We start from the raw sequence: 25,975 nt of genomic DNA on the forward strand, positions 1-25,975 counted from the left end.
ATCGTCGTATCGAAAGAATCAGCTTCACTTTCAGATTCGTCCATTTCCCCTCCAGGTAAGCCCAATCTGTTCCCAAGACGCGAGGAGTTTGTTCTTCTCCGTTTGCAACCAAACAGCCCCTTCTCGACCACGGCTTCCTCGATCCAGTCTCCTTAATTCTCGAGCTACGTTGAAATTGACAATCAGTAGGATTATTCAGAATATTGGATAACTCACTATATTGTCCCTTCTACTATCAAAGACTATCTGCCCCAGACGCTGGTCCAGTTCCCTATGCACAACCTCATCAAAAAATTCACTACACCTCCACAAGCATGTCTCTGTCTCCCAAAGAACAAAAGCCGCTGTTGGATACCAGAATAGGAAAGGACTCTCCTTTCACTTTTGGTCAGCGCTTTTTAACTGACGAAAACTCTGTGTTTGACCACAATGCCTGGGACCATGTTGAATGGGGTGACGAGCAGGTGAAGCAGGCTGAAGAGCTTATATCCAAGCAGTACGAGCTGCCAGTGAAGGATTTCGACAAAAATCTCTACAACTCCAACCCTGCCAAGTACTGGGACATTTTTTACCGCAACAACAAGGAGAACTTCTTCAAAGACAGAAAGTGGCTCCAGATTGAGTTTCCATCATTGTATGAGGTCACAGGACCTGATTACAAGAAGCCTGTCACAATATTGGAGGTCGGCTGTGGTGCCGGTAACACATTCTACCCAATTTTGAACCAGAATTCGAACCCTAATCTCAAGATCGTTGGCTGTGATTACCTGAAAGTGGCCGTTGATTTGGTCAAGAGTAACGAGAACTACGCGCCTAACAACGAGAAAGGTGTTGCATTTTCGTCGGTCTGGGACTTGGCCAACCCAGAGGGCACCCTCCCAGAGCATCTAGAGCCGAACTCTTGCGACATCATTATCATGGTGTTTGTCTTCTCAGCATTGCATCCCGACCAATGGAAACATGCAGTCAACAACCTCATGAAGGTGTTGAAGCCAGGCGGAGAGATTCTTTTCAGAGACTACGGACGCTACGATTTGGCTCAGGTGCGTTTCAAGAAGGGCCGTTTGCTCGATGATAACTTCTATATTCGTGGTGACGGTACCAGAGTGTACTTTTTCACCGAGGAAGAGCTCAGGCAGATTTTCTGCACGGAAGGTCCCTTTGTTGAAGAGAAGATCGCAACCGACAGACGTTTGCTTGTCAACAGAAAGAGGCAGCTCAAGATGTACAGAATATGGCTCCAGTCCGTGTTCCGTAAGCCGCTAACTGAAGGTGACAACAATGTATAAGAAGTTGTCGAGATGACGAAATGTGGACCATATTTTTAGAAGCAGCTCGTCAGCGAGGACCAGGGCGTCGACGCCGTGGATCACAGGAATAGCATTTAGCAGGCTTTTGGTGAAAAGCTGAGGAGCCCATTTTTGCAACAAGTCGTCCAAGGTAGTGGCCTTGCTGTTTTCCAGAGGAGCAATTGGCGCCTGGATCATAACTGGCGTTCCTGCAACGTAAACCTTCACCGGCACTCGCTGGATCAGCTGGCCTCGAGGATGAAGCTTTTTGGCGATACTGTGGAAACCGTTATAATCATGCAGCGCTATGGCCTTCCACAAGAACCTGGAATCGTCCTCGCTCAACGTCATCATGGCCTTGGCGTTGCCGTTCATCACGAACGTGGACTGTTTGAGCTGGTTCACCACCACCTGGGATAGCATTGAGGAGTAATCTATAGAGTCCTCGGATACGGAGAAGGGTATGATGTCGGTGCTAGGGTACGGCAGCTCCGGGCTGTCGAACCGTAATTGAAGCACCCATTCGTTCCGCTTCTCCGCAGCAGGAAGATACAATAAATCGTACAAAACACCCGCCGGTAGGTTCCACTTCAATGGCACGTCTTCATGTTCTAGCCATATAGGCGATTTAGTGAGGTCTGCTGAAACCACCGAATCAAAGTAATTTGCTATATCTGTGTAGTGCAATGGGAAGTATGCATTTCGGTGAATGTATAGAAGGAATTCTGTATCCTCATAGACGATCTTGACGTTGATCTGACCATCCCAGACAGACTGATGTAGGGACATGAGTTGGAAGGTGTGCAGGAGCCACCGATAGACGCTTTGTCAATATGCCATTTAGGAGGTGGATTATGGAAGTGGATTCGGGATTGCTTTTCCCGGAGATAAGCTTTCTGGAAAAGCTTCTGGCGTGCTTCTGGATATGTTTTTTTTGTGCTGGTGCAATGGTTCTTCGGGATGGCTGGTTGTGTGCTAGATAAGGAAGGTGGATCGTCAAGCCCCTGAAATACGTCGCTAAACGCAGGGATTGGCCGGGGAACAAACTTTCCGTTGTAAATTGATGTGCAATTATCTAAAAAAGTGGAATTGGGTTATTTAGTTGTTGGTGGTGTTTGGACATCTGGTGGGTGGTGGTATACTGGCTGCAAAATGTCGCAACCCACACTACTTAAAAACGACAAAGAATCCTAAAAGCTTAAAATACACATCTGCTGTCAAAACTGGTTATTTTCCTCATCGAATGGGAATGGAGAGTGGAATGATTTTCCGCCCGATTCCGCCTTCTGTGCGTCCCGATACCTTCTCGAATCCACAGCCAGCGTCTACACCCAACCAGCATGGAACTTGCACCAAGCAAGGAAAATGACTACGAACCTTGAATCACATAGTTTTGTTAGTGAACACCCTAATTCCATTTTGAGAGCTACAAGCGCCCTAGAGAACCGTCAAACCTGGATGACGTCAACGTAGAACAGCCTTAAGACATCTTCCCAAAGACTAATAGTCTTTCGGGACCCCTGGATATTATCCAAAAGAAAGAAACCTCCTTCCGTCAATTTCCTCTCCATGGCCACTGCCTCTCGGAATCATACACCTAAACCACCCAGATCATGGCTGAGGTTCCGAAACATACATGCAACGATCCGTCCAAGCCGTCAGTCTAAGCCATGTCAACGAATGTTCCCAAGCCCCAATCAGTAAATCACAAAGCCTTCAGATCGCCTCCAAGTCGCCTCCAAATCGAAACCCCTCCATCCTCATCGCCACTTCCAGAATTAAACTCTGGATGCTTGGCGCCTATGCTTGGCTGCAAACGAGAAAAAGCCCAGATATGGGTCCACCAGGCCAACAGCTGGGCTACATGGATGCGGCGGATGGGCCCAATTCGGAAACCTTCCTGGCGGCAACGTTCCAGAAACACTTTTCAGACGATCGTGGTGGAGGTTTCCCGATGCGGTGCAACCAGCCACCCGGGCATTTTTCACTCAACCACGATGTTCAAAACCCAGGCCACTTACAACCACTACTAAATTGGCCTCTTAATAATTGCTTTTGTGAGTTGTTGCCCCACCGTATCGTTGTTTTGACTTTTGTCTTTTTTGTGGGCTTGGCGGGCCCTTCATTGTAGCCGGTTTTCTGCCTTCTTCATCGCCGGCGCAGATGCACTCTTCCTATTCTTGTCAAACCAGCCTCCGACGGACCCTGCAACTATTTATCTTATCGCATCTGCCGCAGTGCTTTCTTGCTTGATCCACCTACCTTTTTTTCCAAATGGTCCCTTCTCTGCTTGTGGTACCCAAACAGCGCTCGTTTGCAGCCAAACAGTCAGATAGACGCCGCCTCAGTGATAGTTTCTATAGGAGGGACACGCCGAGGGCGGTTTCTGAAAGTCCTAGGAGTGACAATTCGAAGAAGGAGAATCTCCTTCAAAAGGACTTGAAACGGTCGCTGCGCTACAATGTGGATCTTTCATCGGCTGTGGCTTCCTATGTTCCTGGTCTGCTAGAACTAGAGGATATCCCGGTCTTGCCGGTCTACAATAGAGCTACAGGGAAATTTCGAGTGTTTTCCACGCCTACTTCTTCACATGAAGGCAGCCCTCGATCATCAAACAAATCTATAACCGAAGATCGCTCTTTCTCCAGCCAGTGCTCCGATAGACTGTCCCAGATGTTCGGTGGAGCTGCTCCTTTTGACGTCAATAACGGCCTAGGTGCTCCAGATCACAGCGGCCACGGCTCGATGCTTGGATCCGCTTTCCAGGAACCGCCATCGCAGGATTACGATATTTTGCACCCAAACCAGAGAAGAGCGTTTTCTGAAAACCACACCGCTCTGGAGCCCAGTTTCTACAGCCAGCCGCGTCACTCCTCCCAGACACTCAGCCTAGATCCAAGAAGAAAAACAGAACTTCCGCCTTTGCCACGAGATGCAGCAGACTCAGTGCTGAGTGGCAGTGGAAGTGAGCTTTTCTCCTCGGGATCCAACTCTGGCGAGTCCAGCCTGGAACCTGATTATACTCCTCGTCAGAGAAAGCCAGAACTTCTGTTTTTGGACGAAGTCAATGGAGGCTTTCTTGGGCATGTGGCCAGAAGGTCTGTTTCTACAATCAGTACATGCAAGACCTTGGAGCTGGGCTCGTTTATGGACGAGCCAGAGGTTGTTTCTGTAATGACTAATATGGACAGCATTGCCAGTGAAGGCTCCTTGTGGCAGGTTATGGATCACCAGGACGGTCCAGAACAGAGCCTCGTCACCCCAGAACAGTCCACCACTCAAAACCTGACTGACTCCCCAGCAACGCCTGAAATTCCCCAGACTCCGGAAAAATCTGCTTTTGTAGGTCAGAGTCTGCCATTCCTCCCCTTCAATTCTTCCACTCCCCAGTTAAACCCTTCGACACCCAAATCCAAAGAACTCCCACCAGTACCCACCAAAAGCCCAAAGTCCAACAAAAAAGTGGCGTTTTGCCTCGATCTGGGCGCCGAATACGACAAGTCCAGATTCATGATACCCAACGAGTACAAGCTCAAGCCGAAGAAGAAAAACGTCAAGCCGAGGGCTGTTTCGCAGCCAAACCCTGTTTTGCAGCCATTCTACCCTGCTTCCAAAAGACACTCCCAGCCTATTCCCGTGGCTGAAATGTCGGCTATTTCTTTACCGGCCCCACCCAAATCACAGCCAGTTTCCCCAAACAGACTGGCCGAAACTCAGCCCATTCCGTTTAGAACCAACGTTCGCATCCGGGGTGGTCTCTAGTTCACGACACCTTATGACGCATATACTGATAGATGAAATCAATGGGGAATTTGTAGAGATGTAGACGGATAGTACCGGCAAAGCCTGGAGGAAGACCAGCTAGGGTCGAAGCTGATGATTGTTAAATACGACAATGCCATCACATAGTGATATCCGATAGTCTGAACCCTCTTTATCGATCACAATCCAAATGCTATTTGTCAGAGACTTCTATGAATCCCTCTCAGACAGCTTAGATATATCATCTTTTCGTAGTTCTCTTGGTCTATCATTGCGTAATCATTCATTAACTATATCTCATTAACAGACATCTCTTTCCGTTGCACCACTACAACTTCACAATCAACTCATCATCAGGGTACAACTTGATCAAATCAGAAATCCCATACCTTTCGGCAACATCATCAGTAATGAACCTTCCTCCCAAATAGTGCACTTTTCCTGGAGCAGCAAAACGCTGAGCACAAGGCTTGGGAGCTGTCAAGCTGACAAGCACAGAAGCACCAATATCAACATCCTGAGGACCTTCATCAACATCCCATCCTGAAGGAATGTCCACGGCCACAATTGGGGCTATCTCCTCGTGTTTTGCAGCCAAATGGTCAATGAGCTCATTGAACGGTTCTCTGACTGGCGGCTTAAACGAAAAGCCAAAAAGTGAATCCACAATCACCTTCAATGACGGCTCAGCCGTGAGCTTCTTCACCTCCTCGATACTTTCAACCTCCTGAACACCCAAATGGCGCAATTGAGTAGTGAGTCTCTGGTATAGCTCCTTTTGGGGTCTCTTTGGGTAGTACACCACAGGCTCGTAATGACGCCATAACTTAAGGTGTCTTGCACACACGAGTCCATCGCCTCCGTTATTCCCAGGCCCAACAAGCACCAAAACCTTGGATCCCGATGTGGCCGGTTTGGGAGGATACTGTTTGTAGATTGCTTTGGCCACAGCTAGGCCTGCTAGCTCCATGAGTTGGTCAATTGAGTAGGCACCGGTTGACATGAGCTCCTGGTCGAGCTGGGCAGCCGCTTTAGCGGATAATGTCTTGAACATGGGTGGTTGAATGGTGAGTGGGATGGATGCTGGGGTTATATAGGCCCCCGGTGTTGTGTGCACACTCTTGCTATCAGGCCACGAAAGGGACGGACTAGTTTTTGAAATTTGAGTGAGATTGGGGAGTTTATGGAATGAGAGTGTATTTGGGTTGTTTTAGGGGGAAACGATTCGTGCTGAGTATGGAGGAATATGGGTGTAGATGGTGGCTGCGAAATGGCTGCAAACTGGGGTTATATGAGAGGCAGGACCGTTGCAGGTGAAGTAGGACAAATTGGGGTCTTTGCTGTGATTGGCTGGTTTCCCATATGCGTGTGATTTCAAGCGCCGGTCTTGTGCCTCCTTGAATTTGCATTTTTTGAATTTGAGACTGGGCTCCCTGTTATCCTTGCTTATTAGCGTACGAAGACAGTACCCAACGATTCCAGATTTGAATAAGTAGCGAATAGAACACCTGTGATATTCAAGTCAGTTAGTCACTTGATCCTTTGCTCTTTTTTCTTCTTCCTTCAACGTATCTGCTACTCATCCTACTCGTATTTAGCGTAATTACTGGCAGCTGCATGGAAGAACGCACAGTGCGTAAGTCAAGGCCTTTTGAAACCCACGATGTTTCACGTTTGTCGAGAACAAGCTATATGAAACTATAAAGTTGTTTTTGTCCTGGTTTTTGATTGTGTGTATTTCAACTTGGTCAAGCTAACCGGGTGTTCCATATTTAGAAACTCTGACAGCTATGAGGCTGAGCCGCGGATCCACCAACACAAAATACCATTCTATTGCAACCACCCGGCAGACGCAAATCATTATTTGATTCATCTCTAATTGAATAAAAAAGTACTATGTTCTCCTCGGCAGATCAGTCAGATCCTTCACCAACAGCTCCTGTTTGACACATGACTGCGAACCTCCTGCCATGGATCACAAACCTTCACCCCTAACCCAAACAAAAAAAAGGAAAAATCTTTCAAAACATAAATTCTTTTCATCGCTTCAAAAATCAATCTCTTTCATTCAAGAAACACCCTCCCCAATTCCGTGAATCCAACTGTGGACCACAACCTCCTCCTCCACACAGACTCGCGCCGAAAACACATATTTCAAAAAACAACACCAACCCACTATCATGGACTACAGCGACCTGGCCTCGATGACGCTGTCATCGCCGATGATCAACTACAGAAAAGACGCCAAAAAGGCGGTCAAGTTTCTGTTTATGGTGGCGGGCGAGTCCGGCACGGGAAAGTCCACTTTTGTCAACTGCTTGTTGAACAGAAAGGTGATGAACCATAAATACGAGGGAGTGGACGGTTCTGGCGACACAAAGACGTTGGCCTACACGTCTGCTCAAAACGTCAATTTGCCAAATGCCTCTATCTTGGCTACCAACGAGTTTGACGCGTCGGCGGCCCAAGAAGAACCAGGTATCGCCCTCACAGAAACCAAGGTGGAGATTGTCGACGACGACGGCATCCGCATGCAGCTAAATATCGTCGACACGCCTGGCTTCGGCGAGAACTTGAACAACGAAATGTGTTTTGTCGAGATTGAGAACTTCTTGAAGCAGCAGTTTGACTTGGTGTTGGCCGAGGAAACCAGAATCAAGAGAAACCCCCGTTTCGTCGACACCCGTGTGCACTGTCTCCTTTACTTCATTGTGCCTACGGGCCACGGCTTGCGTGATTTGGACATTGCCACCATGAAGCGCTTGTCCAAGTACGTGAACATCATCCCCGTCATTGGCAGAGCCGACTCCTTCACCTTGGAGGAGATCCAGCACTTCAAGCAGCAGATCAAGATCGACATTGAGCGCTTCAACGTGCCCGTTTTCCAGTTTGACAACTTTGTCAGCGAGTACGACGAGGACGAGGACTACGACTTGATCCAGGAGTGCAAGTACTTGACCCGCTTGCAGCCATTCGCCATAATAGCCTCTGAGCAGGACTTTGAAATCAAAGACACAAACACGGGCGAGACCAAGGTCATCAAGGCAAGACAATACCCATGGGGTCTTGTCGACGTGAACAACCCTAAATACTCTGACTTCCCCGTGTTGAAGTCGGTTCTCTTGGGCTCCCACTTGCAGGACTTGAAGGACTTGACCCACGATTTCTTGTACGAGACCTACAGAACCGAGAGATTGACCGGTGTTACCGGCAAGGGCATTGACGAAGACGAGGACGATACTTTCCACGACTCCACGGATGCTCCTCAGGGTGTCACCAACGCCGTTCCTTCCTTGTCGAACTTGGCCAAGTTGACCGATGAATCCGCCTTCAAGCTTGACCAGGACAAGGACGACGATTCCGACGACAACACTTCACTTTTGCTGAGCCTGTCAAAGAAGCCTCGCTCGATGCTCATAAACGAGGAAGCCCTGGCTGAATCGCCCAGAGTGAGAGGAAACGCGTCATTCACATCTTCGGTTTCGTCCGTGACCGGCGGCGAGAGGGAGAGCCAGTATAGCCACACTGACCGCTCAAACAACTCCTTCAAGAGAATGTCGATCGGGCCTCAGCGAAGCCAATTGAGACAAATCTCAGAGACGGTGCCTTACGTCATCAGACATGAGAGAATCTTGGAGAGGCAGCAGAAGCTTGAAGAGATGGAGCAAGCCAGTGCGAGAGAATTGGCAAACAGAGCTCAGACGCTAGAGCAGAGAGCTGCCGCCTTGAAGGCCAAAGAGAAGTTGCTTTTGCAAAAATTGGAGGCTTACAAGAAGAAACAATCTGCATCGGAAACGACATCGGTAAATACCGAGGGTGCCGATACGGAAAATGAAGAAACCCTGCAGAGCTTTGCCATCAGAAAGGACGAAACGCTCACGGATTTGCATCTGGTAGTTAGCCAACAGTGAGGACTGTTTCAGTACGTGGGATAAATACTGGCGTGGCTCGTGCGAAAACATGGGGCTGAAGAGAAGCGCGTCAAAACGGTGTGCAGCAATAAGCACAAAAGCAAGCAAGTGAGGCGTGATTGAACTATCACTTGTTGATTTGCCTGATCCAGGCAAACCTAAACTTTAGGAATGACCCGCTTTGAATCTCCAGCCAATGTCGATTCCCAGCCATCTTCCTCCCGTAAGCTTCTGATCCAGCTTTGCTGCCGCGAGGCCATGAAATCAACACTCAATAACTCCTCATACCCCAAGCATGACATGTGGACAATCAAAATAAGGTACGATCATTGAACCCGACTGTGTTACTATTTACTTTTTTCTCTACCTCTGTTGTCGTCGGCAGGCTTCCCCAGGCTTCCACTGATTTTGACCGCGCACGACCCCATAGTCTCTTTTTCGGCAGCGCCTTGTGACAAGAAGATCCTCACAACTAGCTCTTTCAGTCCTCCACCTAGCCCTCCAACCTTCTTGTTGTTGCTTACCAAGAAATGGATATCACAGGACTCTTGGACTCCGCCTTCTCTGGCGCCGACGCCAACACGCGTAATGAGGCGGAACGTCAATTGAGTGAGTTCGCCAACTCGTCTTTTGGCGAGTATATGGTGTATTTGGCGGATGTGTTGGTCAACGAGTCGGCCAAGCCGGAGATAAGAATGCTTTCTGCCTTGGGTATGAAGAATCAGTTGACTGCCAAGGACCCCAGAACGAGAGCCCAACAGCTGGCCAGATGGGTCCTGTTAGCCGGTGATGCGAAGCAGAAGATCAAGGAAAGCTCAGTCAAGACCTTGCTTGGTAACGATGAAAGAATGACCACGTCCGTGTCGCAATTGGTGTCGTCCATAGCGCTTATCGAGTTGCCTAGAAACGAATGGCCCGATTTGATTCCTACGATTATTGAACACACAAAGGCTGAGAACTCTGTTACTGTGAAGAGGGCCTGTTTGCTCACGATCGGCTACATCTGCGAGAGCGCTGATGCCAACGATCCCCAGATCCTCGCCCAGTCCAACGGTATCTTAATTGCCATTGTCCAGGGTGTCCAAGCCAACGAGCAGTCCACAAAGGTCCGTTTGACCGCGCTTAACGCCTTGATCAACTCCTTACAGTTTATCCTGTCCAACTTCAGCAGAGAAGGCGAGCGTAACTTCATCATGCAAGTCGTCTGTGAAGCCACTCAGGCCGACGATCTGGACCTCCAAGCTGCTGCTTTCGCCTGTCTTGCCAAGATCGTCGCCTTGTACTACAACTACATGTCGCTCTACATGGAGAAGGCACTCTACATTTTGTCCATGTCTGGAATGCAAAGCGAGGACCAGAACGTTGCATGTATGGCTATTGAATTCTGGTCTACGGTGTGTGAGGAGGAGTTCGAGATCGCTTTCAACCTTCATGAAGGCACGGAAACCCCACAGATGAACTCATATAACTTCGCCCTCTATGCCACCAAGGATGTCTTGCCTGTCTTGTTGAAGCTTTTGAAGAACCAAAACGAAGACCCTGAAGACGACGACTGGTCGGTGGCCATGGCTGCCGGTTCCTGTTTGCAGCTCTTCGCCCAGACTACAGGAATGTACGTTGTGGATCCAACGTTGCAGTTCTTTGCAGCCAACATCGGCCTGACCGAGTGGAGAGACCGTGAGGCCGCCATCATGGCCTTTGGTTCCATTTTGGAAGGCCCAGAAGTCGAACACCTCAAGCCAGCAATTCAAGAGGCTATCAAGCCAATTTTGAACTTGATTGGCGACCCAGTCTTGCAAGTGAAGGAAACATCGGCTTGGTGCTTGGGTAAGATTGCCGAAATAGCTCTCGGTGCTCTTGATCTTCAGAATGACTTGCAGCCGCTCCTTGAGGGCATGTTGCATGGCTTGAAAGACCACCCCAAGGTATCTGTCAACTGTTGTTGGACCTTGATCAACATCTTGGAGCAGCTCTGCAAAGAGGCTAACGAACAACAGACAAGTGTCATGTCCGTTTACTACGAAACCTTTGTTCCTGCTTTGGTTCAATTGACCGACAAGTCTGACAATGACTTCAACTCCAGAGCTTCTGCGTACGAGGCCTTGTCTGCATTCGTCAGCTACAGCGCATTCGACACCATGCCCATCATTCATAGCATCGCTTCTGAGGTTTTGAGCAGGCTAGAGGCCACCATCGCCATGCAGCAGCAAGCCACTTCTGCTGACGCTCGCTCACAGTTGGAAGAGTTGCAAATTAACATCTTGTCATTACTCACCAACATCATTAGAAGACTCAGCAACGAAGTGTTGAGCGCGGCTGACAATTTGATGACTCTTTTGATCAAGTTGTTGGAGGCTCAGGAACCTAACGCATTGATCGAAGAGGATATTTTCCTCGCCATCTCTGCTGTTGCATCGGCTGTGGGTCCAGAATTCATGAAGTACATGGACTCGTTTTTGCCATACTTGACCAAGGCCTTGCACAACATCGAGTCACCTACCTGTAACACCGCTGTGGGGCTTGTGGCTGACTTGGCTCAGTCGTTGGGTCCACAGATCACCAACTACTTGGACGGCTTGATGGATATCTTGGGCAGAAACTTGAACAACGAGAATGCCAAGCGCGATCTCAAGCCTGCCATCTTGTCCTGTTTTGGTGACATTGCCGGTGTTGTCGAAGCAGGATTCATGCCTTATATGGACGTTGTGGCGAACATCTGCACACAGCTCTCGACTGTTGTTCCCGAAGATAGCCTGTTTGAAACGTTGGACTACGTCAACTCGTTGAAAGAAGCTGTCTTGGACTGCTACGTCGGTATCGTGAGCAGTTTGAACCAGAAGCCCGAGTTGCTCTTCAGCTATCTTGGGCACATCTTCCAGTTGATTGAGCAAATTGCTGCCGACATCGAGTTACTGAACATCGAAAATACAGCCCGTTCAGCCGTGGGCTTATTGGGTGACATTGCAGCGATGTATCCAGACGGACAGTTGCGCAGCATGTACTCCCAAGACTGGGTTACGCAATTCATCAAGAAGACCCGAGCCAACCTCAGCTTCTCGCAGCTGACGAAGGACGCCGCCAGGTGGGCCAGAGACAGACAGAAAAGGCAAATCGCTTAAGGTCTGGTGGCCCCGCATCTCATCTCTCATTCTCTCATACTCTCATACCTCATCGTCATCTCTAATTCTTCATTCTCCTCATAAACTCTCTATATATACTCTCATGACAAACTTCACGGTCCTCGGGCTTGATGATTTAATGCATAGCATTCTCAATATACATCTTTAATACATATACTAGACCACATTTTTCAGTAGTCGCGCTATCATCAACTACATCATGGAATCAACCAGTTTAGAGTCCTCCATTCCTTTCGACCACACATACATTCTTTACGATCCCAATGACATAATATCAACCATATGTGTTCAGTTTTCACTTCTTCCAATCTACATCATGGTGTTTTACACCTCCTGGTTCCTTATCACTAGAGAGATCGAACCTGTCATTATAGTGGGAGGTCACCTAGTTGGAGAGGTAATGAACAAAATCGTCAAGCATATAGTGAAACAACCACGTCCTGATTTTCACAAGGACTTTGGCGCAGGTTCCTACGGACTCAGCTACGGAATGCCTTCTGCTCATTCTCAGTTCATGGGTCTTTTTGCAGCCTACTACATTTGCACGATTTTGATGAAAGTTCCCCTTCAGAAATGGCAGAAGGTGGTTGGATCGTTTCTTCTTTCCGTGTCAGCCCTTGGTGTGGCGTTTTCCAGAGTGTACTTGTTGTACCATACCGCAGAACAGGTCATAGTGGGAGTATTGCTTGGAGCCGTTTTGGGAACTGGTTTCTTTGTTGTGGCTTCTGTTTTCCGTGATATCGGAATAGTTGATTGGGTTCTTTCGTGGCGCATTGTTCGCTTCTTCTGGATCAAGGATCTGTACTATCATAGCTATCAGACCTTTGAGGAGGAATGGAAAGCCACGCAAACAAGGGCTCAAGCAGCTAGGCAGAAACAGGAGTGATCCTATTCAAAATAATCAAGCATGTTTGTTAGAGTGAGCAATTAGACAGACGTCCACCTTGGCGTTTGAAGGTAAAACACATTATCACGCTGTATAGTCATATATTATAGATAGCATATCCTTGTTGATATAGCCGCCATTGACAGAATCCCAAATATATCCAATAGAGAAGCTTAGTCGTGTGGAATGGCCTGCAATGCTTTGATAGAAGTGGATCCATGCCAATATCTCGTCCTACACCACTGCAACAGATGCTTAATAACTATCATTTAACTACATGTATTGACTGGCTAATGCCTCTATGCCTCTCCTTCTCCGTCTAGCCTCATACCCCTAAAAGTCGTCCCACTCATCGTCTTGGGAATCGGCCTTGACAACTGGCTTACGAGCAGCAGGTGCTGGTTGTGTTGGCTGTGCTTGCTGCTTTGGTTGGGGCGGCGTTGAGGTGCCGTTGAGGTGAGCGCTGCTTTCAGAATCGAGAAGAGTCTTACTCTCAGGCTTCTCGAATCCAAAGGCGTCCTGGACTTCCTGCTTCTCCTTGACGCTGAGACCAGCGAACAACAGATCAAGCGTGTTGTTGAGACCCTTGTCCTGAACGTCCTTGGTAAACGTGTTGAAGGTCTCGTGGCCGTACTTACCTGTTTCTTGCATTCTCTGGCCAAACTGAGCCATGGCTCTCTTGGCTTCGCTGCCCAAATCGCTTTCCTGAATGTTCTGGAAGCCTGGTTTAATGACAGACTCGTGCACCTCGTTGACGGACTTGGCCACCGTCAGCGAAAAGAGACCCCAGCCCTTGGTGAAGGTGCCGACGGGGTCTTCCTGGAACCTGTTGAGAGAGAAACCACTAAAAGAGCCCTTGTCGCCGTTGGAAGCGGGCTGAGGTGTGTTTCCAAACCCAGAATACTTGCCACCCTGAGAAGGAGGGAGGTTTTCTGGTCGTCTTTCGTTTTCAGACCCAAGCTGGGCAAAGTAGGCCTCATTCTTGGATCTATCGATCTGAGGAGCCTTGGTGGTGACTGGAGCCGCTGGGGCGCCCTTCTGGGGCAAAAACTCTCCCGAGTGGTCCTTTTCCTCGTACTCTCTTCCTTCCACAACACAGGTCAAGTAATCCTTGTAGTCAGCCGCGACGTAGTTGTCGAACTTGGACTTGGCAGGTAGGTCCAAGTCAAGGCCTCTTTCCTCGAAAAATTCTTTACATTTTTCGTTTCCACCCTTCTCCATACGCAACACCTCCTCCGGCTTGAACTGGTCCATCGTGATCGACCTCACAAACGAGATGTGAACACCCAAACCACGGTGGACACCAGCGCACTCTAGGCAAATGAAAATTCCGAATTTTGGCGATGCCCACTGAGGGTTGAAGGCGCCACAGTCAAAGCACTTCTTATTGGCGCCGTTTTTCTGCACAAGCAAGAGCTTGCGGCGCGTCTCTGGATCTATAGCCATGGTGTTTGAAGATGTAAGTTGGTGATTTGGTGATGTCGCACTGCCGTGCACCAGATAACGAAGAGGAGGAAGGCTGGTGTTGTGAAGATAGGAGATTTTGGAAAATGTGGGTTTTGCAAGATTTCCATGATTTTGAAGCTTTCATAAGAGGTCCAAACATTACTGATTTTATGTGTTATGTGGTGGTATCGTCGGACTTTTCAGGTGACACCTGCGTCCAGACAATGAGGAAATAGAATGTAAACAGTGATCTGGTGCACGGTGGGTTTTCTGATCAAGAGTGATTTTTGATTTTTTTGGATTTTGAACATGAAACAGTTTTGGCTTTAATGCAAAAGGTCTTCGGAGTTTGCGCATGGATGTCACATTACCACGTTTGTTCCGTGGAAAGATAGATACATGGCATGAGCTGAATGGCTACAGCAGCCGCACCAACCCACGATACAAGAAAATCCACACTAGGCCCGTATTCAAAGTTACAAATTGGAAAGAAGCAAAAAGAAAGTACTTTTTTTCTCTTAGCATAATCGTCGTCTCTCACTTTTAAAAAGTTCGAAATAATCAATTCTCTTTGAAAGCAGTGGCTGCCTTGTCTCTGTTGCAGCATCTTCCCTCACGGAGCCACATTGAATTCCACTGAACTTACTATGTGATTTGCCCCTCTTTGTGATTCTTTACTGAATATCACACCGAGGTTTTCAGATCCACTATTGCAATAATTTTTATCATTTCCCCACAAAAGTCACCGTTTGTAACGCTGGACTGCATCACCTTCCAAGTACCCTTTGTTCAATGCTCCGATCCTAGTTGCACTCGAAGTATACTTCACAGCTTCCAGTAACCCCTCTTATACCTCCTCGGCTACTTCTCTCAAAAACTACAGCCCCATCTACAGTCATTCATCAAGAAAACATTGTTGCTATACCTAGAGCTTCGTCAAGTTCTCGGAGTTCAATTTGGCAATCTCCTGAGGGTACAAGTGGTGGGAGCCTCTGGAGCCCATGTGCCACGAACCACCATCGACAACCTGAACAGTACCAGTCACGTAGTCAGCAGCAGGCGAGAACAAGTAGACAGTGGCATCGGCAACGTCCCTGACGGTACCGTATCTCTGGATTGGAATTGTCTTCTCGTAGCCGTTGGCCTCTCTCACCAAACGCTTGAATCCCTCAGTCTCGGCAATTGGACCAGGCGAGACACAGTTACTTCTGATACCCAAAGGACCCAATTCCACAGCCAAAGCGTTCGATAAAGCGTCCACACCAGCCTTGGCAGCACCAACGTGGGCCTGGAATGGAATACCGTAGTAATGCAACGTGGCACTGACGAAAAGGATCGAACCCTTGTTCTTTCTCAACTGGTCGAAACAAGCCTTGACGGTGTTGTATGAACCGAGCAAGTCAATGCCAACAACAGTAGCGAAAGCATTGGCTGACAAGTGGTTAAAGTCACACAAAAAGTTACCAGCGGCACCGGCAATGACATAGTCAATCTTGCCCAACTCTCTCACGGTCTTCTCCACTGCCTTGACAAGAGACTGCACCTGTCTAACGTCAGTACCAGCACAGCTCACCACCTTGGCGCCAGGACGCAATTGAGCCATCTCAGCAGCGGCCTTGTCAGTGTTGGCCTGGTTTCTGCCAACGATGGCAGCATCAGCTCCCAAAAGGATCAAGGCTTCGGCCTGACCACGGCAAATGGTGCCGGCACCACCAGTGACGAAGACAACCTTACCCTTGAAAAGGTCTGGTTTCCACACTGAAGTCTCAAGATATGATCTGTCCAATCCCATGATGCGTAATTGTTAAATTGGATGTCTGGTTAATGGTGGGGTCCCAAACCTGGGGTCTTATATACTCTCTCGCGCATGAAAAACCCAACTCGGTGAAGGAGATAACTATCTCCGTTATCATTTCACGTGTGTCAAATGCGGAACTTAGTGTCTCTTACAATGAAAACTCAAGTCTTGAGATCTCCGTCCTTCTTAATTCCGCTAAGGTAGTCTGACACCTTCGGCTTTTTCGAGCCCTTGTTGCCGTTGCAGCTGATTTTACCGTTACCGTTTTCGTTGGGTTCCTCGGATGCAATGCTTCGCTTGTGCGAGGGGTACTTGACAGGATCAAGCGGTGATAATTCCTGTGCACGAATATCGTTCTTTCCTTCGTTCTCAATTGGTGATTCAACGTTGTCCTTGTAGTTATCGTCAATGCTAGTCGCTGTTGGGTCTGCATGATTAAGCGCACTCTCCATCATCAGTATGAACTCGTTGCCGGTGGAAACGTAGTTAATCTTCTCGATGAAACCCTTGTGGTTCTCGTACAAGTTGGAAGCAAGGGCTTTGAAGTTACTCTCATGGCTTCTTCTGAGCAAGATCTCGAGAAGATCGAGACACAGCGAGTTCGCAAGGGTGTTGTTATGAGCCACAATCTCAAAGAAATCAATGAAGACACTCAACAAGTCTTTTTCTATGATATAACGCGTTAAGACGTCATCGTTGAGAATGATGAGCGTCTTGAAGCATCTGAGTGCGGCAAGTTTGAGTGTGATTTTTGTGTCCAAGCTTAATAGACGCAAGACCCCAACGAGAACATTGTTCAGGATGAAAAAGTCCCGACTTAGCGCAAGATCATGTTCTTGGAAGCAAAACGCAATTAAATCACAGAGGTGCTGGAAAAGCATCGGCTCCTTCGCTAACCGAGATTCTGCACTTGAAAAAAGCTCGGAATTTTGACTAGCGAGATAGATGAAGTCTTTAAACAAGACACTTGCGACGCGTTGATAAAATGTCTTGAAGAACCTTTGGTTGATTTCAATGATCTCCAGGTCAGGACGATTTGATCTGGCAATTGAAGGCTGCATAAACCCATCTTCATGTAAATCATCGTTAGTCGCCGTGCAAGTGAGTAGTGTTCGCAATGCTTCATAGGCTTGCATTTTGAGTCCCAAGCTCTTGTCTGTGAGAAGCAAATTGCACAACACCAAAGTGAAGGATGTGTCATTATATAGCTTGAGTCGAAGATTGGGTGCCAGAACTGGCTCTTCGCTTTCACATACTTCGTGATGACTAGCACTCAGTGGCGGATCAAGTTCATCGACTTGGTTATTGTCGTCATAGTGCGTACAATGGACAAGTGAAACGTCTTGCTCGATGACAGTAACAAGCATCTCAGTACCAATGCTCCGAATGACACTATCCAGGCCCTCCAATGCAAATTTTATCATCTTTATTAGACCAGCTTTGATTAGGGCAGTGAAGAATTCGGATTTCTGGGTAGATGGCTGACCCTTGGTGACGGAAACGTACTGATGAAGCATCTTCACGGCGTCACGGCATTTTTTGAGGTTTTCTGGTTTCGAAAGGTCCTGGTCATATAAAAGAAGGAGGCGGCCCAAGAAGTTGTCATTATCGTCTGGTTTGGAAAGATATGTGATGATGTCCATCTGGTTACCGTATATCATAGACGATAGCGTGTTTATGGTGGAGTCATCCATCCAGCGGGAGAGCACCACGTTCTTGAGATATGAAAGAATGAAGTCCTTGCGGAAGATGCTCATGTCCGAGCCAGATTCAGCGGCGGGGACGGGAACGTCGATCACCGACCTGAACTTCGATTCGTCGAGAAGGTACTCTCGGTGACACGCCTTGAACGATGGAAGATCGCGATCGTATTCAAGCAAACCCACAAGATCTAGAATAGACGACTCTGACGATAAGAGCTCCTCCATGAGAGCGTGATCGTTATATAGAAGGATGCACTTGGTGATGTCGCTCAATATATGAAGACTGCTAATGTCCTGATTCTTCTCTGCCTCCTGTTGTAGGCCGTATAGCTTGTGGATGTAGCCAGACTCGACGACATATTTCAGAATACACGCCCGCGTGTACTGAGAGTTGGCGCCTTGGTTGATGATATCCAGTATCTCATCCAAGGAGTCCAACGTCGGATCGTCTGGGGGGTACGACATCGGGCCGGTAATCAACTCGGTGATCTCTCGGGGCCCATCCCCCTGGGAATCGTACAATGTGGAGAGCACGTAATATAGCGAGATCATGGGACTCAAGCTCTCCTGTTGGACTCTGATGATGAAGTCACACAAGTCGGCGCAACCGTCGTTCTCCTGGAACGAAAGCGCCAAGTCCTTGCCTTCCAAGTCGGTCCACACGATAAGCGTCTCCTGTTGTCTTTGATATTGGATGGATCCTTCCAAGAACGACTTGAGGATGATCTCTTCTGAATCTAGCTCGTTGCGGACAATGAAGTACGGCTTCTTGGTCATGGTGTCAATCTCGCCCTTACAGTAGCCAGTCCCGTTATCTAGCCAGTCTTCTCCTTGAAGGAGATACACTTTCACGCGTCGGGGCGCCATGGCGGCGAAATTTCGAGATATGCTATTGTTTTCATCGTGAGGAAGTTCAGGAGAAGACGAATGCAGCCTTCTTTTATCGTGTTCAAGGCTGTCTTGCTTGGTATCTGGAGTTGGCGAATCGGCCTTGGAGCCGTTCGCGGCCGGTTCCGCGTCCGGAACGTCTGTCATCCTCGGAATATTGTTAAATTTATATGCTGTTTAAGAATGAAAAGCGGCGGTTGGATGTGGCGTTAGATAGTTTAGATATGCTGCTGTTGATGGTGTTGAAGGTGACTGCGTTGTGTATAGTGGGAACGTTATAGTCTGGTGCACGGGTGCAGTATCAGTTTGCGCAGGCGTTGGGACCGGACCATCCGACCCAGTCTGGGTGATCATTGGTAGGAGTATAAATAGTAAGCGATTTTCCCTCTAGAAGTCAAATATCCGAGTTTTTTTGAATGTTTGTGTGGTGGGCCTCGGTCATCGAGTGACGCTCCGAGGCTTGCACGAGGCTTTTGGAAACAGGGTCTTGGGCCCTGTCGACGCCCTAGAACGGGGCAGTTGCAAATCTGGAGTCTCAAAATGTGTGAGGAGCGTCTTTGCTCTGGATAGTTGTTTCTTAAAATTTAGTTGATTTTGGGTTGTTCAAATGAATGTTTCGGAGATTTTGGAATTGGCTGCAAAAGCTTTGGTCCCGGACCAATTGCTAGGCTAGCTAACCGAAGCGTCTCGGGGTATCTCGAGACACATATCGACATAGTCATGTTTTGAGGAAGAATTGACTAAACATTCATGAAATTATGGAAAATAGCTCTAACGATGAAAGCCTCGATCGTGACGTCATGCCGCCGTGGAAGGTTTGCGACTCTATAGTTAAGGCTTATCTGGGAACATGAACAATGGGATTTGACTCACCCAATTGACGATGGAGTAACCGATAGAACACGACTATTTCAGACTAGAATATTATCAATTTTTATGTTTTTATTTCGGTCACCATCATCAGATAATTACACCCACCCAGATACCTGACTTAGTGGTCTTGTGACCGAGGGAGCATCCACCAACATGAACTTGCACCAGCTTACTCTGTCAAATCACACAAATCACAAATTTTGAAAGCCACTTAATCTATTCATCGATTTATTCGTTTCTAAGTAAAGTCTTGTAAAACTGGCAGCAGGTCTATATACAATGGTTAGCGACACACAAGAGCAGCAGCAGTAAGGGATCTGCCCCATTCGGCCTGATCCACATCGTGAGTATCCTCGACTTCACCCCACTCCTCTGTTTGGAAAATCGTCTCGAGGTTACCGAGCTCGGTGATCTCATCAATGTCCTTGAAGTAGTACTCCAGCTCACTGGCCTTGTTGGGCTGGTAAATAGCTTTTTTGGTAGCTTCATCCGTAGCGTTAGATCTCAAAATCGTGACACCACAGAGGAACGACTTGGAAGTGAGAATGGCCTTCTCAAGAGCCACAAGGTCAAACAAGGGCAACTTATCAAGCCAGCCAAGCACAACAGCTCTGTCTTCAGCAGTCTGACTGTTTCCTCTAAGACCATCGGTCTCACAGTCCAAAGTCTGCAATTGCACTTTGTGGTTCTCGGATGGCAACAAGCCATTTTGGCGACCAAACTCGGTGAAGAAAGAGTTGTACTCCTCAATCAAGGCATTGTACAACTCCTTCTGTCTCTTTCTAAGCTTGCCGTCGTACTCGTCCTCAGTGGCAAAAATGAGACAGGTGTCCGTGTCCAAATACTTCAATAAGTCGTGTTTGACGTCCTGGAGATCGCCAATCTTGATCACCATGTTTGGGTCGGGCTTTTCCGTCTCAAACACGTTGCTCAAGTCAATAGCTCTCGAAGTCAACGACGTCAACGGCAAGTTCGTGGGCTTGATCTTCATGTCCAACAAATTGTCCCATTCGTTAGCCACGAGAAGCGCTAGTTGTTCTTTACGCTCTGGAATGGCGAGCTTGTTACCCAACGGCGTCTTAAGAGGCTTGTCGTCCAAGTTAACCACCCACTTTTTCAAGTCTTCATCGAAGGCAGCACTGGCTTTGTTCCAGAACCGCAGAAGCGTTTTTTCCAAACGGTTGGTCTCAGATCTGACATTATTCACATCACCGCCCACAGCTCTCGACGAAGTATATGGCACATCGGAGGCTTTTGTGGCAAGACGGGCAGCCGAAATACCAAAGGCCCTGCATCCAAGACCAATTCTGGCACCCACTGGTCGAACTGTTGCAAGCATGGTGTAGGTGAATTGGTGATGTCGCACTAAAATATATCTACACCTGGTTTTCCAATCCAACTACCACCAACAAAGTTCATCACATCAAATACAAAATATGTCGCTCGATCCTCAATCATTACAAAAGTTGCTCGTGGAGATGGACAACCAGCTCAATAAGTCCAGAGCAGAGTTGAACATGTGCAATGTCCAGCTAGAGAGAGTCAACCACAACGTCAAAATCATCGACTCCACTACCAGCAAATTGAGAAAACTCACCAACCCAGGAGACAATGTCTGGCAAGGTGTTGGTAAGGCATTCGTTGTGAGAGATGTCGACTCGTATGTGGACAAGATTGGCAAGGACAAGAAGGAGTTCCTTGAGACCCAGGACTCCTTGAAGAAGAAGCAGAACTATTTGGAGACTACGTTGGAGAAGACTGTTGACAACATGGCCCAGATCTCCGGGTTCAAGAAGTAATGGAGGTTGCTGCTGGAGATTTATTCCGATCATAATGCGGTGGGGTTCTTAATGACGATATAGACGAATATATACTACAGATGCAAATGAAACTAGTTTTTGAATCTTCATGAAGAACTAATGGTCACTTGGTGGGCTACTATGAATGCCCTGGGATCAAATAGAATGTTTTGTACTTCGGAATCTACACGGTTGGTGCCGTCATGTTCATTAGCAGTTAAATAGGTATCGAGGAATGACCCCGTGTTCATTTCAGTAAGAAAAGACAGCCTCAGCGGCTGCATTCCATCAACAACCTCCTCAGTCGCTATCCTCATCGATGCCCTCGTCGAGAATACGACGTTCCACATCGTCATCCTCATGCTTCCTCTTGTTCAGCATCTTCTCTGTGAGAAACACATTGAGCTGATCTTGAATCGTCGTCAACTGAGCACGAAGCGATCCCAAAGGTGTCTTCAGAGCAGGCGTAGGCTTGTCCCTGTCTTCACCTCCAGCACCGATCACGACATCTGAGATCTGGGTGGTCTTTCCGTCAGTGGTATGTAGACCCTCGCCAGGAAGAAAGTATGTGGGTTTAGGCTCGCCTGGAGCAGAGTACATAGCCGCAGGGACTAGTGTGGGCATACTGTGCTGATGGTTAACTTTCGAGATGGAGTATCAACCAAGTGCGAATGAGACCCCACCCATACAGTCGGATGCGAAAACCTAGGATAACCTCATACTGGGCCTAGTCGAAATCCTCGATGGGGATACGTTTAGCACTGTTGGAGTAGGCACTGAATTTGACTTCGATGATCTCGTCGGTGTTGAATTCCAAGGAGGGAATGTCATAGCACGAACAGGCCATTAAGTAGCCATGGAACACACGCAAGACGGTCTCATCGGCAATGATCAAGATATCTCCGCTCATACGCTCCATCTCAAGAATAAGTGGCTCGATCTTGATAGCCAAGTCGTGGTACAGCTCTGCTCTCGAGAATCTGTGGTGGTAAGGGTCCTTCAAGAACAGCTCGTACTCCAGTGGAAACTTCTCCTGGATCTCCTCGTCTGTCATACCAGCAACAATACCTGGGTTTCTCTGCGACAATTGAATTCTGTGACGTACGTTGACGTTCATTTCACGGAAGAATTGGCATGCCTCGACGGTTCTTCTCTTGACAGAGGTCCATACCACGAACGAGTCGTCATCAATACCATCAGCACCGGTAGGTGGATGTTTTTCCTCTGTGGACAAGGTCTTTCTCATACCAGCCACGTCCGTTGACGAGCTCTTGGGCGTGATAATATCTCTGCCCTTGGATGCAAGATGCTTAGTCAACGTCTTGGTCAAGTTTTTGGCATACTTGTACCCGGCATCATCCAACGGAGGATCCTTAGAGTAGTCCAAATCGTTCTTGTAACAACGAGCAAAGAAAACCGAGCCCAGCTTGATTCGCGAGTTCATCAAGAAGAACACCACCTTGTTGATCAAGTATCCGTAGTTGGAATTATGCAATTCAATGCGCTCGCCAAAGTTGATGATCTTGATGTACGATAAGTTTCTCTCCCGATCGGCGTTGTCCATCTCCTTGTAGTAAGGCGTAAGGCTCTCGATCCTGGAGGAGTAGTCCCTGTAGGCCTCCTCATAAGACCAGTTTTCGTAATCGGGCGAGGACTTGGCAGCAGTTTCCATGTTCTTCATCAATATCAGCTCGTCGGTGACAATGGACTCGATGAAAATGCACTGGATGTTTACGCTGGCGAATTTCTCCTGGAGTTGCTGTCTGTGCTCCGGCAAAGCGTTTACAGCATCGTATATGGCAACCTGGCCCTTGTCGTTCTTGAAGAAGTTCAAAATATCGTTCAAGCAGTCATCCACGGTCTTGTTCTTGAACGGATCCGGCATCTCGCCGTCTTTATCCGACATGTATAAGACCTGGTCCAAATCGTTGTAAGGCACCGTGGCCCTTCTGTAGTCGCCCAAGTGGAAACTGTGAGTCTTGACACCCAACCAACGTAAATAACGAGTCAAGGACACGGACAAGTGTGTTTTTCCCCGACCAGGAAGTCCCGCCAAAGCAATGCATATCTTACCAGCATGGAACAACCGGCCACTCTCGGTGGAATACAACTGGGCTGGCGAAATGTGGTACGGGTCTATCTGCTTATGGACTCCGTCGATTCCCGTCACGTCCAGAAGCCTTCTACCTGAGCTAAACGAGGCTGGTTGCTCGGTCAAGTTAGGTTTTGTATTGTTGTGAAACGACCATCTTTTTTTGGTTCTGCGGCCCGTTTGGGACGGGTTCCTCAGTAGCGGAGCTGAGCCGAAACCGTTGAAAAGTTCACTATCGTCCTCTTGAAACTGAGACATGTTAAATGTGGACGTTGAAGAAGACAGTAGTTCTGGGGCTCTGCGATTCTACCCCAGAGAGTTGTGTGTAGGACAAGGCGGATTGTTGTTGTATAAGGTGATGGCACGTTTTGGGATTTAGTAGATTTTGATTTTATTCAAAATCAACTGGTCGGAATCTTATTGTTATTCTTGATCGAAGTTGAGCGTGATGAATTATGGATCGACTTGGTGGTTTGAAGTCTCACTGAGATCTTGGCTTTTGGCTGCGAAAACGAAAGGATGGCAAGACCGAAAATCAAAGGATCGACCAACAAAAGATGAATAAAAGATTTTTGACAATGATTTTCTCTTCAGACAAAACTTTAAGCATGTGTCCTAATTTACGAGGTGTTACGAAAACAGTAGACATTGTGTATGGGTCATACAAACAAGACACCAATTGGGGTTATCCCGTAGGTCTTGGCGCCTAAGGGTAGAGTGATGTGGTTTACAAATATAAGGGGTGGTTTTGGTAACTACAAAATTTTAATTAATATTGGCTTTCCGACTATATGGCGTATCATCAGCAGTATCCGAATGTACCTCCACCTGACTACAAGGGTCCACCTGATCAAGGTTATCCGGGATACTACCAGCCACCTCCGGGACAGAATGTTGCTGTCAATCAACAGAGGGAAGATAATTATGAGGATTGGTTTTGGGGATGTTGGGCTGCCCTTTGTGGATTCTTGTCCTTCAGCTGGCTCTTCGGTTGAAGTGTCCAGGTGATTGATTTTGCAACATCAGAGGGATAATGTTCAGCATTTGAAGTTTTGATTTTATTTTGAAGAACTGAAGTGAAATTTGTCAAATATAGAATGGCCGGATGAGCATAGGGTCCACTATCGCAATGTCGATAACCTTTATAGCTCACGATAGTGGAGCTTAAGATCAGAAGCCCTGCCGTGAACGGGAGATAAGGATGACGAAGGGTGCTCTGCAAGAGTTGCACGTTGTAGGCTTTGTATCTTATCTGATCCTATGACTGACTAGCAGCTAGCAGCTGCTTCTATCATCGATGTCAACTATTCATAAATACAAGTCCACGTTTTGCAAATAATTCCTAATACTGATTGTGGATTCTATTGTCATTTCACTGGCGTGATTAATTGTCGGTTATTTGAACCAGATCAAAATTAATTGGTGTCAAATGAATCGGTGTCGCCCGACCATGTTCTGACAATACACCATAATTTTGCAACCAAATAGCCGTCGCAAAATACAACCTCGATTTAGTCAACTGCCAGCCCTCAGATAACTGCTCAAATAAACTTGGATTATAGATTGCATGATGCAAAAGTTTCATTAGACGACTTCATAACTAGACAACCATTCATCGATGATGGTGATCTCTTGCAATATGTGGTTTGCTCCAGACGAGCATTGATAATTAGCCCTCAAAACTCTACGACAAATGTTTCTTTCCAATGTGCTGTTTATTAAATTACAAGGGCTTACTCCAACTTACCACCTCTCTTCTCAATCAAGGCCTTTCTGGCGTCACTCAAGTACAACTTGTTGATGACAACCTTAGATGGGTGAATGTTGATTGGGATAGAAGCACCAGAGGACTTCTCCTTGGTCAACTTCTCGAGCTGGATGGCGAACTTCAATCTGTAGACAGAGCCGACCTTGCCCTCAGAGCCCTTCTTGGAACCTCTGACAACGACAACCTCGTCCTCCTTTCTGATTGGCAAAGAAGAGATGTTGTACTTCTCCTTCAACTCCTTGGACAAAGGAGCAGACATCAACACTCTTCTGGTGGCAGAGGAGGAGGCGAAGTGAGCCTTTCTAGCTTTGGAGCGAGAGGTAGAGACGTCTAACTGTTAGTATTGAATTCAAATTAAGCACATTCACCGGTACTTCTGAGATACGAATGATTTAGGGACAACGATCGTTGGACTGGTGGAATTTTTCATTTGTTGAATTGTCATTTGAAGGTGCTTTTGACGATGGAGATCTGGGGTTCTGGATATGCTATGGAGCTGGGAGGAAAGCTGGTAGATCAATCTGGGACATTCGATGCTCTAGTTATCGGTGGTGCTTGAAAACCCACATACCTTGACTGAACTTGGCCATTATTGATATGGGTTACAGATGAATCTATGA

At 47.6% G+C, this 25,975-nt stretch overlaps 15 protein-coding genes across 15 annotated transcripts; 6 read left to right on the forward strand and 9 right to left on the reverse strand. All coding sequences in view use genetic code 12, as the record gives it.

Annotated features, from left to right (window-relative positions):
- Window positions 1-314: 314 nt before the first annotated feature.
- ABP140 (Abp140p) lies at window positions 315-1,289 on the forward strand (the record flags this gene model as incomplete). Its single annotated transcript, XM_025480697.1, has 1 exon — window positions 315-1,289. One exon carries the CDS (start codon window positions 315-317, stop codon window positions 1,287-1,289), a length of 975 nt encoding a protein of 324 aa, XP_025334997.1.
- A 95-nt stretch (window positions 1,290-1,384) lies between these two features.
- CXQ87_002181 (uncharacterized protein) lies at window positions 1,385-2,078 on the reverse strand (the record flags this gene model as incomplete). Its single annotated transcript, XM_025480698.1, has 2 exons — window positions 1,385-1,406; window positions 1,429-2,078. 2 exons carry the CDS (start codon window positions 2,076-2,078, stop codon window positions 1,385-1,387), a joined length of 672 nt encoding a protein of 223 aa, XP_025334998.1.
- A 1,485-nt stretch (window positions 2,079-3,563) lies between these two features.
- CXQ87_002182 (uncharacterized protein) lies at window positions 3,564-5,051 on the forward strand (the record flags this gene model as incomplete). Its single annotated transcript, XM_025480699.1, has 1 exon — window positions 3,564-5,051. The coding sequence occupies one exon, from the start codon at window positions 3,564-3,566 to the stop codon at window positions 5,049-5,051; it is 1,488 nt and encodes a 495-aa protein (XP_025334999.1).
- A 328-nt stretch (window positions 5,052-5,379) lies between these two features.
- Window positions 5,380-6,105, reverse strand: CXQ87_002183 (NADHX epimerase; the record flags this gene model as incomplete). The annotated part of the gene is made up of 1 exon (XM_025480700.1): window positions 5,380-6,105. The coding sequence occupies one exon, from the start codon at window positions 6,103-6,105 to the stop codon at window positions 5,380-5,382; it is 726 nt and encodes a 241-aa protein (XP_025335000.1).
- A 1,126-nt stretch (window positions 6,106-7,231) lies between these two features.
- Window positions 7,232-8,962, forward strand: SEP7 (septin; the record flags this gene model as incomplete). Its single annotated transcript, XM_025480701.1, has 1 exon — window positions 7,232-8,962. The coding sequence occupies one exon, from the start codon at window positions 7,232-7,234 to the stop codon at window positions 8,960-8,962; it is 1,731 nt and encodes a 576-aa protein (XP_025335001.1).
- Window positions 8,963-9,492: 530 nt separating this feature from the next.
- CXQ87_002185 (karyopherin beta) lies at window positions 9,493-12,081 on the forward strand (the record flags this gene model as incomplete). Its single annotated transcript, XM_025480702.1, has 1 exon — window positions 9,493-12,081. One exon carries the CDS (start codon window positions 9,493-9,495, stop codon window positions 12,079-12,081), a length of 2,589 nt encoding a protein of 862 aa, XP_025335002.1.
- A 220-nt stretch (window positions 12,082-12,301) lies between these two features.
- Window positions 12,302-12,988, forward strand: CWH8 (Cwh8p; the record flags this gene model as incomplete). The annotated part of the gene is made up of 1 exon (XM_025480703.1): window positions 12,302-12,988. The coding sequence occupies one exon, from the start codon at window positions 12,302-12,304 to the stop codon at window positions 12,986-12,988; it is 687 nt and encodes a 228-aa protein (XP_025335003.1).
- A 333-nt stretch (window positions 12,989-13,321) lies between these two features.
- On the reverse strand, window positions 13,322-14,434 carry AGE3 (Age3p; the record flags this gene model as incomplete). The annotated part of the gene is made up of 1 exon (XM_025480704.1): window positions 13,322-14,434. The coding sequence occupies one exon, from the start codon at window positions 14,432-14,434 to the stop codon at window positions 13,322-13,324; it is 1,113 nt and encodes a 370-aa protein (XP_025335004.1).
- A 925-nt stretch (window positions 14,435-15,359) lies between these two features.
- On the reverse strand, window positions 15,360-16,226 carry CXQ87_002188 (uncharacterized protein; the record flags this gene model as incomplete). Its single annotated transcript, XM_025480705.1, has 1 exon — window positions 15,360-16,226. One exon carries the CDS (start codon window positions 16,224-16,226, stop codon window positions 15,360-15,362), a length of 867 nt encoding a protein of 288 aa, XP_025335005.1.
- Window positions 16,227-16,393: 167 nt separating this feature from the next.
- On the reverse strand, window positions 16,394-18,970 carry PSY2 (Psy2p; the record flags this gene model as incomplete). The annotated part of the gene is made up of 1 exon (XM_025480706.1): window positions 16,394-18,970. One exon carries the CDS (start codon window positions 18,968-18,970, stop codon window positions 16,394-16,396), a length of 2,577 nt encoding a protein of 858 aa, XP_025335006.1.
- Window positions 18,971-19,979: 1,009 nt separating this feature from the next.
- Window positions 19,980-21,035, reverse strand: CXQ87_002190 (ATP synthase complex assembly protein; the record flags this gene model as incomplete). The annotated part of the gene is made up of 1 exon (XM_025480707.1): window positions 19,980-21,035. The coding sequence occupies one exon, from the start codon at window positions 21,033-21,035 to the stop codon at window positions 19,980-19,982; it is 1,056 nt and encodes a 351-aa protein (XP_025335007.1).
- Window positions 21,036-21,132: 97 nt separating this feature from the next.
- On the forward strand, window positions 21,133-21,495 carry CXQ87_002191 (prefolding complex chaperone subunit; the record flags this gene model as incomplete). Its single annotated transcript, XM_025480708.1, has 1 exon — window positions 21,133-21,495. One exon carries the CDS (start codon window positions 21,133-21,135, stop codon window positions 21,493-21,495), a length of 363 nt encoding a protein of 120 aa, XP_025335008.1.
- A 300-nt stretch (window positions 21,496-21,795) lies between these two features.
- CXQ87_002192 (chromatin DNA-binding EKC/KEOPS complex subunit) lies at window positions 21,796-22,119 on the reverse strand (the record flags this gene model as incomplete). Its single annotated transcript, XM_025480709.1, has 1 exon — window positions 21,796-22,119. The coding sequence occupies one exon, from the start codon at window positions 22,117-22,119 to the stop codon at window positions 21,796-21,798; it is 324 nt and encodes a 107-aa protein (XP_025335009.1).
- A 103-nt stretch (window positions 22,120-22,222) lies between these two features.
- CXQ87_002193 (bifunctional fructose-2,6-bisphosphate 2-phosphatase/6-phosphofructo-2-kinase) lies at window positions 22,223-23,845 on the reverse strand (the record flags this gene model as incomplete). Its single annotated transcript, XM_025480710.1, has 1 exon — window positions 22,223-23,845. The coding sequence occupies one exon, from the start codon at window positions 23,843-23,845 to the stop codon at window positions 22,223-22,225; it is 1,623 nt and encodes a 540-aa protein (XP_025335010.1).
- Window positions 23,846-25,320: 1,475 nt separating this feature from the next.
- Window positions 25,321-25,945, reverse strand: CXQ87_002194 (60S ribosomal protein uL24; the record flags this gene model as incomplete). Its single annotated transcript, XM_025480711.1, has 2 exons — window positions 25,321-25,661; window positions 25,927-25,945. 2 exons carry the CDS (start codon window positions 25,943-25,945, stop codon window positions 25,321-25,323), a joined length of 360 nt encoding a protein of 119 aa, XP_025335011.1.
- Window positions 25,946-25,975: the final 30 nt, after the last annotated feature.

The sequence above is a fragment of the Candidozyma duobushaemuli genome (assembly GCF_002926085.2).
Source record: "Candidozyma duobushaemuli strain B09383 chromosome Unknown B_B09383, whole genome shotgun sequence".
In the NCBI taxonomy this organism is placed as follows: Eukaryota; Fungi; Ascomycota; class Pichiomycetes; order Serinales; family Metschnikowiaceae; genus Candidozyma; species Candidozyma duobushaemuli.